This window comes from Callorhinus ursinus, unplaced genomic scaffold, assembly GCF_003265705.2.
Source record: "Callorhinus ursinus isolate GAN/ISIS: 27379988/994484 unplaced genomic scaffold, GSC_fseal_2.0 scaffold8, whole genome shotgun sequence".
In the NCBI taxonomy this organism is placed as follows: domain Eukaryota; kingdom Metazoa; phylum Chordata; class Mammalia; order Carnivora; family Otariidae; genus Callorhinus; species Callorhinus ursinus.
In genome coordinates, this window is record NW_027397070.1 from 60,482,778 (window position 1) to 60,497,691 (window position 14,914).

At 46.3% G+C, this 14,914-nt stretch overlaps 1 protein-coding gene across 10 annotated transcripts in view; it reads right to left on the bottom strand.

The window, feature by feature from the left end:
• TTC7B (tetratricopeptide repeat domain 7B) overlaps window positions 1-14,914 on the bottom strand; it is a 248,922-nt gene that overhangs the window by 97,987 nt on the left and 136,021 nt on the right. For all 10 annotated transcript variants that reach the window (XM_073895744.1, XM_073895745.1, XM_025869471.2 and 7 more), the window contains 4 exons: window positions 8,621-8,704; window positions 7,529-7,633; window positions 5,586-5,703; window positions 3,428-3,485 (listed from right to left, as the gene is read on the bottom strand). In XM_073895744.1, the coding sequence (XP_073751845.1) occupies window positions 3,428-3,485; window positions 5,586-5,703; window positions 7,529-7,633; window positions 8,621-8,704 (365 nt within the window). The remainder of the gene's footprint in view (window positions 1-3,427; window positions 3,486-5,585; window positions 5,704-7,528; window positions 7,634-8,620; window positions 8,705-14,914) is intronic.

Consider the following 14,914-nt stretch of genomic DNA (forward strand, 5'->3'; position numbering starts at 1 on the left):
CCATCCATCCATCCATCCACTCACTCATCCATCCCTCCATCCCTCCATCCCTCCATCCATCCATCCACCTATCCATCCACTCATCCATCCATCCACTTACCCATCTATCCACTCATCCACACCTCTTTATCCACTCATTCACCCATCCATCCATCCACCCTAGTCACGCATTCACCCACCCATCCATCCAACCATCCACATTATACAGTACGTACTGTGAAGCCAGGACCTGTTCTAGCCACTCAGGAAGGCTGGAGATGAATAATACAAGTGTCCTTCCTTCAGGAGCTCCTCCCTACCTCACAGAGGGGGAGACCCAAAGTGATCATTACAGTGCAGTGGGAGCATGCCCTGAGAGAGGTATGCCAGGCTGTTACTGGAAAGCATGGATGGGCCTCCCAGACCACCCAGCTAAAACTCGGAATGCACTGAGGTCACTCCAGTGCTTCCCTAGACTCTGGTTCCAACATCCTCTAGAGCTGAACCAAGAATATAGAGAAGGCTGGCCAATTTGAACCTGGTCCATAAGACACATACCTTGTAACAATAATAACTACAGTTTATAAAGCATCTACTATTAAACATCCTGTCTAAGAGCATCCAGCAAAAGAGGTAAAGCCAGAAGTGAAATCCAGAGGCCTGGACTCCCTACCATATCACCCTGCTATCTTGTTTAGTCAGTTTTTGAGGTCCCTTTAGTCCTGATTCTAGTGGGCATGAGATCAGTGTGTTATTAAGAAAAAAAAAATACACAAACCTGATGAAAGCTATTACTCAGGAGTCTCCCCTTAGTTACACACATAGGATGACCAACTTGTCCCAGTTTGCCTAGGATTGTCCTGGTTTTAGCATGGAAAGTCCCACATTCTGGGAAACTGCCCAGTTCCTGGCAAACCGGGATGGTTGGTCACTCTATGCCCACAAAACACACCACGTTAACTTAAACTCAAGCTCAGAAGAGGAGAGGAAAAAAGAGTGAGATTGGATACCCTATGTCCACTTTGTATGGCAAACGAACGACACCATGTCACCTCTTCCTTGTGGAGGAGCCCAGATTTCTGCACATGGGGGGTCAAGTTGCTGAAACATGCTCTCGACTCTTTTCAGGCTTGCTTTTCTCTGGAGGATGTGAGAGACCCTAGAAGTAGGCACTCAGATCAGTTGTGCATCTTCAGAAAGCTCTGAAGACAGCATCGTTTTTCTTCATGATACTTCTGTACCAAGCAAATGAGTTGGTTCAGTTGCCTGGGCTGAGTGTATGAGTCAGCAAACAGCTGAGGGTCTCAGGATTAAGATGTAGTCATGCAACTGGGATGTCTTCAAAAATCGCCTCTTCGAATCCACTAGAGAGCAAATCTTTCTGAGTTCTGACTGTGGTTATAATTAAGAGTTAATTTTCATGTGCTATAACTATAACCCCATCCATTTCCTTTTTTAAAGCAGGCTCCATGCCCAATGTGGGGCTCCGAGATCAAGAGTCACATGTTCCACAGACTGAGCCAGCCAGGAGCCCCGACCTCATCTTTTTTGAGTTATACTGCATTCTCTTTAAACAAAAAATTGTCAAACGATAGTAGCCTTAACAGAACTGTGGGGAGAAGATTTACAACACACAGCAAATAAGTACTTCTCAGCCAAGTGGTTTTTAAATAGCCACTTACATTTAAGAAGTAATACAAATCATTCTTATTTACTTCAAATCATTCCCTTATAGATATAAGTCTACAATGTACTAGAATAGTTCCAGTTAATGAATATACTCAAAAACAAAATAATTTTATTCCTTTGAAAAATATTATTTATTTCACACAAATACTAATTTAGGTTAGCCTTCCCTAAGATAATCGTGTAGGTTAGCAGGATTTTATTACTCTTTATTCCCATGAACTAATATTTTTAAAAAAAATCTCTCTGAATTGAAACCTAAGTAAAAAAAGGAACAGAAAGGAATTTCAGGCCAATGGAATGGCTGTTATATAACATGAAGTTACGAATTCTGGCAGCTCAAGGCAGACCACCACCATGGCTGTTTTTAGAGAGCTGGTAAGATGTGCTGATTTAAGGAAAGTGAAACAGATGTGATGACCGCTTTCGGAGGCATCCATGTGTGGGTTTGACAAACTAGGACTAGAAGACATAAAACTCCAAATCATTTGAAATGGAAATGCTTCCACACTCCATGCTGAAGAACATTAACAAAAGCTTAGCACAGAGAGAGGAGGTCTGTTGGCTGATGTCAACTGGTACTTTGTGCCATTAGCTGGTCTGGGACTGGCAAAGTGAAGAAGCCATCAGCAAGTCTGCTAGGAAACAAAATGAAACGAGACAAGAGTCCCCCAGTCACTGAAGCCAAGTGATAATGATTTCATGAAAAAAGGGACGTGTGCACAGTGACAAATCTGCAGGCAACCCCAGGTGCCTTTTCGAAGGAAAGGAATTGAATGAAGTTTATTAGGTATTGAGAGGTCCTCATGAAATTTTCAGGTAAGTAACTAAGTTTTAATACAATTCCAAGAAGTCAATGTGACTCAAATGTATTCAAGGTGGCAGGATCAATACCGATTCAAGATTTGACATCATGGGGCTATGCTTTCAGGCAATGATTCGTTGGGGTGCTTTATTACACCTGCAGTAAGAAACAAAATTAGAGTGGCGTGGTATAGCAGGGACAAGGAAAGCTGAGTGGGAGTCAGGAGACTGTGATTCTGTCTTGACTTCAATAGCTTGGCGACTCTGGAAGCTCTTTTACCCTCCTGTGCATCTCGGTCCCTTACCTGCAGAAGACGCACGGCTTGTTCCGTCTGCGTTAACTGGCATGAGGATCAGGCTCAAGAAGGGATAGGAAAGAGCTCTCAAGCACTCTCTAATTATAAGGCATTCTCCTAATTTCATGAAAATCATAATGATGGAGACAATCACAAGGTTTATGGAGCATGGCGAGGGTGCAGGGTCCCGAGACTTGCTGGCCTGCCATTAACCAGTATTTTAGAAACCAGTAACATAGCATTTTGGAAACTGTCCTGAAGTCTGGCTTTTTTCATTTTGTCATATAAAAATCTGCAGCATGACATGTAAAAAAAAAAAAAAAAGGCTAGAAAAGAATGATCTCTCTTCTAGAGGATGACAATTGCTTTTAATAAAAGGAATCACCTCCCTAGACATCCAGAGTATCCATCTTCTTAGAGCTGAAATCATTTTATTAGGAATGAACAACACGTGCCCAAATGGATAAACAGAGTAAGGGTGCAGATTACATGGCAACAAGTCAGGCAGCAAGTTTTGATACTCTATGTTCAGTGCGCAAGATGAAAGACTCCCAGGGGGAAAACACTGTTTACATAATCTTTATAAATATCTCTTCTTTTTATACTTATCATACTTTGGTGTCATTATGCACAGCCGAGTGAAAAGATGAACTCCCACTCACCTCTGAAATGCAAGAAGCGCCTTTCTCTGTAGGACCTCCTGCATCCCTCGCAAAGAAGCTAAGAAAAGGGTTCAATTAGTCAGTGGCATGGAAGATCAGGGAGCTTTTGACAAATACAAAGCTCATCATAAAACCTATACATTCAACTGGATCAAAAGCAACATGTTTCTGGTGCCTGCGTGCCCAGTCTTCTCCAAGCACCGGGCAATGAAGCCCAGGCCAACCCCGGACACGTGCACTCAGTGGGCACCACTGCAGAGCCATGCCGGGGAGGAGAGTATGAGTTGGCCGGGCACCATGATGCCCGAGGCATTGGGGGCTGCTGTCAGAAGACCAGTTGGGAACTCCAGAGAGGAGCACACCTGCTCTCTCAAGCGCAGGCATGTGGCTTCTGGGTGAGGACTGCCTCTACTGGGTGGTACGGGAAGAGATTCCAGTACCAATGGTGTTGACTAGAGACAGCCTTCAGAGTTCCTTCTGGCACTGAGTAGCTAGGATACTGGGCCAAGGGAACTAGCTTGATGCCATAAAAGGCCTGTTCAGGTCACACTGGACAATGGCCAGGACCTTTAATACCTTGATGTAAACACAAGGGAGAGACCAGGCAAACCCTCAACACTGATGCTAAAAAATCAGCTGAAAAGTGTGAGGCCATCTTGCTGTGAGCCCACAAGTCCCCTGTAGAGAGTATGTGAGAAATGGTGCCCTTCGCGTCTGTCAGGGGAACTACGAAGGTACTTTTTACTGGGGCAAGAGCAAAAGTCCTGGAAGAACTGCTTGCAGGTGGAACTGGAGAGGCCCTATCGAACATCCCCGTGGGGCCATTCCACTGGGAAAGGAGGAAGGCCGTCCCAGAGACAGATGTGGCTGTAACCACAGCGAACTCAGAACAACAGTGACTAAGCTAGACGGAACCTCAGGTGACCCAACTGAACCATGAATGCAAGAGGAGGATCAACAAGGTCAAGCAACTGTCCCAAAGCTACAGGGCTCATGAGGGGTAGGATCCGAACTAGGAATCTGTATGGATAAATATATGGCATTACATTCACACTTCACTGAAAGTCCACTATAGTTAAAACAAGGTGCTGGGGGGTGTAGCTTATCATGTGTGCAGGAAAAATTAGCCAAAAAAGCCATTACTGAAAATCCAATTGATAATGCAAAACTTTTCTAAGGTCTCTGCTATTTTACGGCAGAGGAAAGAAGGCTTTGGGGTAATTTGTAAAATAAACTATAGCAAAACTATAAAAAAAGAAAAAGAAAGCGAATACTATAAAAGTCAGTGAGTGTTTTCTCTTCAGGGGGCCTGTGATGGGGAGGAGGCCCATGAAAAGTTCCCCAGGAGGCTGGCAAGGTTCTACCTCCTGAGCAGGGTCATGATTACACAGATTAATAATTAATAATTCATTAATTATACACTGGTTTTTGAAAAAATTTTTTTACATTTGTATTATATTTAACAATAAAATGTTAAAAGAAATATTAAGAGTTCAGGAAAATAATTTATTAATTTATACTTCCTGCAAATATAATTGAAAACTTCATTAAGGATACAAAACATAATCAAGATTTTTAAAAAATAGCCAGAGTCCCCAAGTTCTATGTACATCCAAAATGCATGCGACCGCATGAGTGTTTGGTAAGCTGCTGCACTGCATGTGTATATATCTGTGAATTAAAATGTACTGACAGAGAAGGGGCATCCTAAGCAATCAAGGGAAGCTTACTGGAGGAGGCTGGCCCTAAACTCATCCACATTCCTGTGCCTAAGATACAACATCTCCTCTCATAGGGACAGCCCAGCCAAGTGCTGGGGTGGACACAGGTACAGGCTGGGTTAGGGGAACCATCTCTCAAGGCCCTGCTCACCTTCACCTCCCAGCAGGTGCCCTGCGCCTGTCAGCTGGGCACTCTCTGCACCACCAGCACAATGCACCCGGCACCCAGGACCTTCGTCCCTGCTCTCCGATTTCTCCAACCAGTCCAAGCAAAAAGGGCAGCAGCAGCAGGTTCCCACATGATGGCACGCCCGGGTGACCCAAAGTATGTGGCCTCCTGCGACAGTCCTCTGTGGGGACTGTGGGAACCCTGCAGTGCAGACTTAGGCAGCCCAGCCCTGTGGCTCCCAGATCCCAGAGGGTGGGGCCTCTCTCACCGTCAGTGGCCTGCAGACTGTACGTGAGCCCCAGAGCTAAGTAGCCTTTGGCCTTGAACTCTGACGTTTTCTCTCCCGCATCCACGACGGTTTTGGCAAACTTCTCAGCCTCTTCCAACTGAAAAACCAGACAAGTTAAAAACAACAATGACCTGCAGAATTTCTAACATGAGTTCCCATAAGCATCTGCTGCCAAAAACAGATTTCTGATGAGTCACTGTGAAAATCACTCCCAAATCTTCCGACTCCACTGTGGTGATTCTGTTTTCTTTATTTGAGTCTCTCCAACAGTCCTCAGGGTTCCCACCTTGCCTTTTTTCTTTAACGTTTTCCCTACTGCTTTTTTACCTTCTTTTCCAAAGTCATTCTCATTCTTGTTGGGGGGGGGAGTTCCATCTTTTCATCTTTATTTTTTACTAATTGGTTGTATAATTAGGCTGTGTTAGGTATTCAGTGCATTTTATATATATATATATATATATATATATATATATAAAATATAAACTTTTTAAAACTTTCTGTATATGGTCTGTTTTTGTTTTTTTTTTTTTTTTTTTTTATGACAAAAAGAATACATTTAGGTTTGGATTCTCTTTTCTACAAGCTGTTCAGAACTCCCGTTTATTTTACAACGCACAGCACAGGGACCCCGCATCAGCAGATTCCAATGAGAAAATGTGCACCTGTAAACTACACCCACAATAAGACCTTTGGCACAATTCATTAGAAGCCAAAATAATAAGATTCCTTCCTTCAAAATATGGCCAATGTTGAGGTCCCTGAAGCTGGGTGAGAGTACCCGGGAGTTCATTATACTCTTTACTTTTGTGGAGTTTGGAAATTTTAATAATAAAAATGTAAAAAAGAAAAGATTTGTTAGGCTCATCTTTAAAAAAAACAAAAAAAGAGTCCAGTTTATTTTTGGCTTTAGAGATCTATGTGACAGTCATGAACAATGCCATAGCTGGAAGGGGCGCGACAGAGTCATGGCTGGGAACTGGCATTTTCAAAGCTGCAGGGTCTGGCCTGCTCCCCTGCCTGTGGCTGGAGCCTGCCTGCATTGTTCCCTCGCTGGTGGCGCCAAATGGTCGCATCTTGCACGGACCACACGACACCTTCACAGCTGTGAGCTTCAGGTGAGAGCCTGCTCTTTCAAAATGTCTTTTTCCTTCCATATTTCCCCCAGTCAAATTTAGCAGAAGTAGAACACTTTCTCACAAGGCTTACTTTTGTCCTGCTGGGTGAGGATAAATGGAAAAAAACAGGCAGCAAGGACCGTCATGGTGAAGACCCTTAGCAAGGCACCGTGGTCTTTTGAGCAAATTCTTCTTATAATTAATCTTGATAGGAAGTTAAAGAAATTAAAACTGGATCGTATGTGGTAATTATCTGTACCACTACCTCATAGGTTAGTCTGGGGTTTCCTATTTTCCACTCAAATGGTATAGTATCAGACCTGTTACAAACCAGACGAGTCCCCAATTCAAATCTGTGCAAGAATATCTGAAGAGGAAGGTCTATATGAAGGAAGAGGAATGAGCACGGTTGGTTTACACATGAGCTGGAGTAGAGGGTGACTCTTTGCTTTACAGAACAACTCAGCTCTGCTAAGAGTGAGTCATTCAGTGACATAAACCTTTTCAGTCCCGTACCGCCTGCATACACAGCAAGACTTACATGAGTATGAATTCCAATTCTATTTTACCAATTCAACTTTTGAAGCACATTCCCATGAAAAAGAAACACCTGGAGTATCCCAGGAACATGATTCCCCTCAGTCCTAGGATGGGTGGGTGAAGCCTGAGGGGGCCTGGGGGCCCGGGCTCTGAAGAGCCTTGTTTTTGTGTAGCTGATGGATTGCTACTCTCTCTTTTCTCTCAGTGCCTTGAGGTGGAAGAGGTTGGCAGTGCTGCCTGTGAGCACAGGGCCCCAGCCCTACTCACCCAGTGAAGAGACCCCATGCACAGCTTCGCGGCGAGGAGCGGGATGGTGGCATCGTCGGGCTTCAGACGGATACACTCTTTCAGCACCTTCACGGCCCGTGCAGACTTGGCAAAAGGAGATTATTTCTGTGAAACTCAAAAGTTTTTGACGGAACCAAACACTAAGGCCTTCCCTGAGGGGTTCTGGTTAGGAAGCCTGTTAATGAGGTTTTTCAACCTGGAGGCCTGAGGATGGCGACAACCAGAGTGTGGGGCTCTTGAGTGACCAGGGAGTAACCTGTGGTTAGAACAAGCAGAGGTGCTTCCCTGGAATCACCCTCATTTTCTTCCTTACTTGTGTAGCCATTAGAAAAATAAGAAAAAAAAAAAAGGAAAGACAATGAAGGCTTATTAAGTTATTATGAAAAATAAACTATATAATTTTAGAGCACACTATCCTAAATTTCTGCCTCCACTTGGCCCCCAAAATCCCCTATCTCAGACTTACTAAGTCACTAAATGGCCCGAGTTAACAAGAAGAACAATGGCTCCTCCCTTTATTGTGTGTGTACTGCGTGGGGGCTGCTGTCCACGCATCTCACGGGTGTTACCTCATTTACCTAGAACGGTTCTATGAGGGAGGTGCTGTGATGCTGCACTTTGCCCAGGGGGACATGGAGGTACTAAGTGACCTGGCCTGGGTCAAGGCCTCAAACCCAGCAGCTGGACTCCACAGCCCACGCTTTCGACCAGCATCATACGCTGCCTAATGTGATAGGTTGCTAACGACCACTAACGGTGTCCCCCTCCAGGAATACAGTTATGCTCTCAAATATGTGAAAGGGTCCGTGTGAAGAAGCAGGCTTGGTTTAAGCCCGTCTTCATAGGACAAAGTTACAAGGGCCAGTAAAAGGCAAACATGTCAGATTTTTTCTTCTCCATGGTGTGTCCATGCCGGCTCCCAAATCACTAAATTTGATTGCCCTCTTACAAATGACCACAGGACAGCTTCGAATAGCTGGTTTAGACTTCTCCAAGGTCTGATATCACCCCTTGGAATTCCGGGACATGAACACTAACAGCGAGGATGGCGCATCCCAAGGGGCGACTCACTTTTCCCGCGGCCATGAGAGACAGAGCAAACTGGTACCAGAGCTGGAACTCCTCGAAGGCAAACTTCATGGCTCTTTCCAAGCACTGGTCAAAGAGAAGAACAAATGCAGGCATCTGAGAACTGCCGGGGGCACAACTGGATGAGTGTGAGTTTGTGTCTACGCACATTCAGTCCTACAAAACCTAAGCATTCCCTTGAATGCTTAAAACAGAATCCTTCACCAAACCCCTCCTAAGGAGCCCCCCACGGGGGCTGTGCCAGAAGCCAGGACCATCCACAGTTGACCAGAATACAATCCTTGATCTCAAGTGGTTTCTCATCCAGGACAAAGAAAGAGGCAGGGACACAAACAACTCAAACACAAGGCCCAGACAGACAAGTGCCCCAAGCGTGGGAAAGTAATCACAGGATTCAGAAATGGCATCCTGGAAAAATGCTCCTTGAGCTGGGCCTTGATTAATGAGAAAGAAAAAAAAATGCAGCTATGATTTGGAAGAGGGGCATATGAACAGAGACGTGGAGGTGACAGGGTACGCTCCGCCTCGACAATGGCAGGTGGACCAATATAAACCTAGCTTTGGGCACACAGGCAGGGATGGGTGGAATCAGGCAAGGCAGGTGTGGGCTGGGCCCAAGTCACAGAAAGTCTGATACGGCAGCTCCGTTTCAAGGATGTTCCATCTCCCTCTTCCATCCCAGCTTTGGTTCTCCTTCCTCTGTGTTCCTCAAGTTCGTCACTGTACATTAGTGTCACTGTCTTCACGCCTCCTGCCCTAGCCTGGCCATATCCCACTATGAGAAACGATCAAGGGCAGAAATCCTGACTTCTCTGTCACCTCCGTACCTGCCCGGTGGGTAATCTACAAACACACTTCACTCTCTGTCAGTGAGGAGCCTCTGGTTTCTGCACCGAGTGATAATAATCACATCAGAGCTTTAGGAAGGTCATTTGGGGGGCCGGGGGAAGGTTGTGCAATCAGAGTGGAGACAGACCAGGAATAAAGTGCATAGAATGGTCCAGGGACTTAAGAACCAAGAAATGTGTCTGAGTAGGAAGCAGCAAAGACAGGCCACCCAAGGAAGGGGGTGGGATGGCTGGTCAGGCGTAGGGACTGAAGGAGGCCTCCAAAGTCTCTGGGAGCAAACCCGTGGCAGAGAAGATCCTTGTGTATGCACATGTGTGCACATGTGTGTGTTTATGAAAGAGAAAGAGAAAATTTTTAGAATAAAAGGAGAATGTGGAAGAAAGGTTTTTTTTTTTTTTAATGAGCTTGGTAAGGAACATGGTGGGCTTGAGGTGTCATGTGGTGACTTACTAGAGGTAATTAGAGACAAACTGGGGCCTCAAGAGAAGATCTAACAAAAGACATACATTTGAGCTGAAAGAAATTAAAGGCATAACAACATGGATGGACCTTGAGTACGCGATGCTCAGTGAAATAAGTCAGTCACAACAAGATAAATATCATGATTCCAGTTGTATGAGGTACTTAGAGCAGTCAAAATCATAGAGACAGAAAGTAGGATGGGGGTGCCAGGGGCAGGGGAGGGAGCGTTTCATGGGCACAGAGTTCCAGGTTTACAAGCTGAAAAGCATCCTGGAGATAGAGGGTTCTGATGACTGCACGACACTGAGGCTGTGTTTCACGCCACCCAACTGCACACTTTGAAATGGTTAAGGTGGTAAGATATGTATTTTGCCACAAGAAAGGTAACTGGGGGAAAAGTACATTTGAGAAAACAGCTAACACCATCAGGAGAGGTTGGAGAACATGAGAGGAGTGCTCGCAGGAAGGGCAGCTGGGGCAGGGCCTTGGGAAGCATCTCAGCTTCAGGGCCAGGAAAGGAGACGCACGCGGGGTCTCAGGGTGGAGACAATGAGAGGGTCAGGGCGCTGGGGGTCCAGAGGCCCCGGGCCAGGCAGCGGGTGGCCGAGCTCGGGGAACACGGTTCTGGGGTGCGCTGGAGGGCACCACCCGGGGAACAGAGAAAAGGAGGTGAGCAGTGAAGGACAGGATGTGTGAAGCACACGCCTGCGGGAGGAAGACCGGAGGCTTATCTAGCGCTATCTTTCCAAGGAGGCAACCTGAGCCCATCGAGCAGACAAGGCCCCTGGTATAAGGCCTTCTCTTCAGAAGGCAGGCTCTAGAAGCTGAAGAGGAGAGCGCCTTCCTGGCTGTCCGACCCAGCCACTGTCTTCTCGGCAAAGGTGGGATGAAGTGGGCGTGGGAGCAGAGAAACGGAATAGGGCTGGGAGTTTTCAGAAAAGCTCTAAACAACTCCACCCTGTGGGGACAGAACGCTGACATCAGGGTCACCTTGGGGACTGGGGTGTCGGGCGCTGGCGTCTGCAGCACGGGGGCTGCCAGTTCTCCCTAGTGATGCTCTGTAGCCAGCCCGGGGCAGAGGGGGAGTGACAATGGAAGTCTCAGGACTAATGGATGGACACACAGGGAGGGGCAGGGGGCTGGGGGATGCAGGAGCCACAGAGAGGGCGACAGACTGCAGGAAATGATAAAGGCGGGGTGAGGAGGTGGGAGAGAATTTTGGGTGATATTTACATAGAAGTTCCCAGCAAAGAGTATGCTAGCTGGTTTATTGTGAAAACCTGCCCAAACAGAAATATTTTAAAAAGTGAAGTAGTTAGCATTTAATAAGCACCACATATGTGCCTAGTGATGGTGGGATGGGCATCTGCAGATCCCAAGCAAGAAGAACACTTAGTCCCTCATTTTGATCACATTGGCAACGTGCTTAGCCAAAATCTGTGGACATGTGACTTCATTCTGGACGATGTGACGTCAGCAGAGGCCGCTGGGGAGCCTCCAGCAGGAGGGCTGTCCCAGCTGGCACACACTCTGCCCTCAGCCCTGGCAAGAGTATGAGAATGACAGCCACTCTCTAGAATGTCTAAGCAAAAAGAGAGAAAGCGCTGGGTCCCGGAGGCCGTGATGTGCTGTGGCTGTGACTGCAGCCTTTCCCCAGACTTGTTGTCATAGGGGGAGAAATTCACTCCTATTTGGTTAAGTCACTGCGAGCTGGTTTTGTTAATTACATCTGGTTACATCCCTCACTAACACAGACACTAAACGGCAGAGCTGGGATCTGAACCTGACCCCAGAGCCCTCTAAACAGCTCTACTATACTGACAAGAACAGGGAGCCCTTAAGAAGCACCTTGGAAATAAAAACTAAAGCCTCTTGATGAAAAGATCAAGTAGGCAAGATGCACAGAGGGGAGACCTAATCCAGGTGTGAGGTGGAAGGGGCTGGCGAGGAGTGGGGGACGACGGGTGCTATGGAGAGAGCACCAAGGGACGAAAAGCCAACAGTACTTGGAAACTGAGTCGGGGGATGAGGGGCGGTGGGAGAGGAGGGACCAGGAACCATGATCACGTAGGTGGAATTAGGCAAAGGAGCCAGTGTGTGGAGGACGTAGATGACGATCAAAAATGAGGTTTGTCCTAAAAGCTCTACGCAACCAGCTCATTGCAATATAACCACTAAGTACTTAAATATATACACAGAAACATTTAAATGTTTAAATGCTTTTCTTCCCCCTATTGCTAGGAGGAATGATAAATATCAACTGTTTTCCCAATAAACAAAAGGAGCTCAGCCGCTGACAGCCTGTTCTGAATCAGAAAGCTAGATGCTATAAATAAGTGTGCACTCTTATTTTCTTTTGTGCCAAAGGCTAACACACTCATTATACTCACTGATAAACACTTTCTGGAAGCCTAATTGGTATAGAGCTCCAATCCATGTTCTATCAGCCATGGTACCAGGAAACTCCAGAGACTCTTGGGGCTATGAGGGAACTTGAGAAACATCCAGTTGAGGTCCCAAAAGGAAAAGACATTTGTCACTTTGGCTTCCTCTCACCTCAAAACTCTTCTGATTTTTTTGTTTTGGGAGTTGGGGGTATACCCTAGGAGGAAAGCAGCTACTCCACCTGCCAGTAATAAAGCTTGAAGGAAGGAAGGAGCGTGTCACGTGACCCAGACAGAGCCAGGCAGACGCTCCTGCCAGAGCCCCGCCTCTGGAGCAGGGAGGGAAGCGCTGGGATGTTTTTCCCGGTGGCCGGGCCTGGGGGCCACAAGGGCAGCAGGGTCGGTGGAGGCCCTTGAGCCAGGGGTGTCCTCCCAAACTGGGCCAGGGACCTTGCCTTCTTAATTTCTGCTCACGCCCATTCTTCAGTCTTCTCTGGATTCTGTTAGCAGTACACATGGATGAATGCCTTTTCTGCTTGGGTGAACTAGTCGGTTTGACTACCTACAACCACGGCCCTGAAGGTACACCCAGTCATGTGCTTTAGGCTCTTGCAAACGACCCCTGCCTCCTAGCCCCCAAGTAGTTGTACAATTTCTGCCCGAGAAGCTGGCCAAAGAGGGAATTCAGAACCTGAACAGCAGCTAGAAGTCGGGCACCACCACAGACTGAGTGTGTGGATTTGGGCAAGCCGATTAACCTCTCTATAACCAGATTCCTCACTGTAAAGTGGGAAATATAATAGTAATTAATGGAGAGAGTTATCAGGAAGATTAAATTAGTTAATACATATAAGCAATAAGAACAGTACCTCGGATATGGGCTACTAAGTATTAGATAAAGGTTAGCTATTAGCTGTTTTTGAAAATTTAATATTCTTATAATTAAGAAAGAAACTGTAGAATACCTATCACTTTATCTAAATTTAATGAAAATTTTAATATGAAAGTTCAAATTTATAATATATCAGAAATCATTACTTACTTTACAAAGTGCTTCCTCATCTTAGAAAAGGATTCAATATGAGAACCTTGAAAATAGTACTCGATTTTACAGAACCAGACTAGAATATATGTTAATTATTTATTTCTTTAACAAGTGGTATGGACTGAATGTCTGTGTCCCACATTCATGTTGCAACCTAATCCCCAGTATGATGGTGTTAAGAGGTGAGGCCTCTGGGAGGTGATAAGGTCGTGAAGGTGGAGCCGTCAGGAATGGGATTAACACCATCATAAAAGAGGAGAGATGCCTTGCCCCCTCCACCATGGGGGGACACAGCGAGAAGCCCACAGTCTGCAGCCTAGAAATGGGCCCTCACCAGATATCCAATCCGTTGGAGCCATGATCTTGAACTTTTGGCCTCCAGAACAGTAAGAAATAAATGCATCTTGTTTATAAGCCCCCCAGTCTGTGGTATTTTGTCAGAGCAGTTTGAATGGACTAAGACAATAAGCCTTTGGATAACACTGACTATGTAGCCCAGGAGCTATTCTTTTTTTCTTTTCTTCTTTTTTTAAGATTTCTTACTCAGTCATTTGAGAGAGAGTGAGAGAGAGCACAAGCAGGGAGAAGAGTCAGAGAGAGAGGGAGAAGCCGACTCCCCGTTGAGCAGAGAGCCCGATGTGGGGCTTGATCTCAGGACCCTGGGATCATGACCTGAGCCAAAGGCAGATGCTCAACTGACCTCGCCAGGAGCCATTTCCAATTGCTTTACAAGAACTGCCCCGTTGCTTGTCCTAACAACCCTACAAGGATAAGCAGCTACTTTTATGGTCCTCCATTTACAGACGAGGACACTGGAGCACAGACTCCAGTCTGGGGTCCCCCGCGTGACTATGTGGGGTGTCAGTGTGTTGGTGGAAGAGGCAGGACCTGCATCCGGGCAGTCTGGTTCCAGAGTCGGGGCTCTGCGCCACGATACTTGGCTGTCTCTGCAACTTTAATTACAGACATGTCACTCATGCTTAACTTACCAGGCCCACTCATGCTGCATAAAGCAAACTATAGCTAAATAAAAGGCCCCTAAAAATGCCACATGTTCCCTGAACTATTTTGGGGATTCAGCAGTATTTTTTACTGCTAATGGGGCCCTTGCTCCCATGGCCTCTTTGGGATCCCCGAGGCTACAAAGCACTCAGGCCTTTCCAGCTTGCAGAATTTTTGAGAAACCTCACAGACCCCATGAAACCCACTGGCACCACAGCCAATATCAAAGGCGCTAAGGTTGCGTCACTCAGGCATTTCCCCTCTGCTGCCATGTCGTTCACGGTTTGGACCTCCTTCCCATAACTAAAACAACCCATAACCCATAGTAAGTCACAGGTGTGTCATAAAGAGAGTCTGGAAATACAGGCTAACAACTACAAATTCACGCTTCACCCCCAGTTCTGAGGTGTTTGAGCTCTGGCATCACAGCCGACGGCCCTGTCCTCCTGGGGCTCTTGGCATCTTATAAATAGTGATGACTCGCTGGCTGTGGGAAAGTGCCCAGAGAGCTCCAGGTGCTTCTGAAAGCCCAAT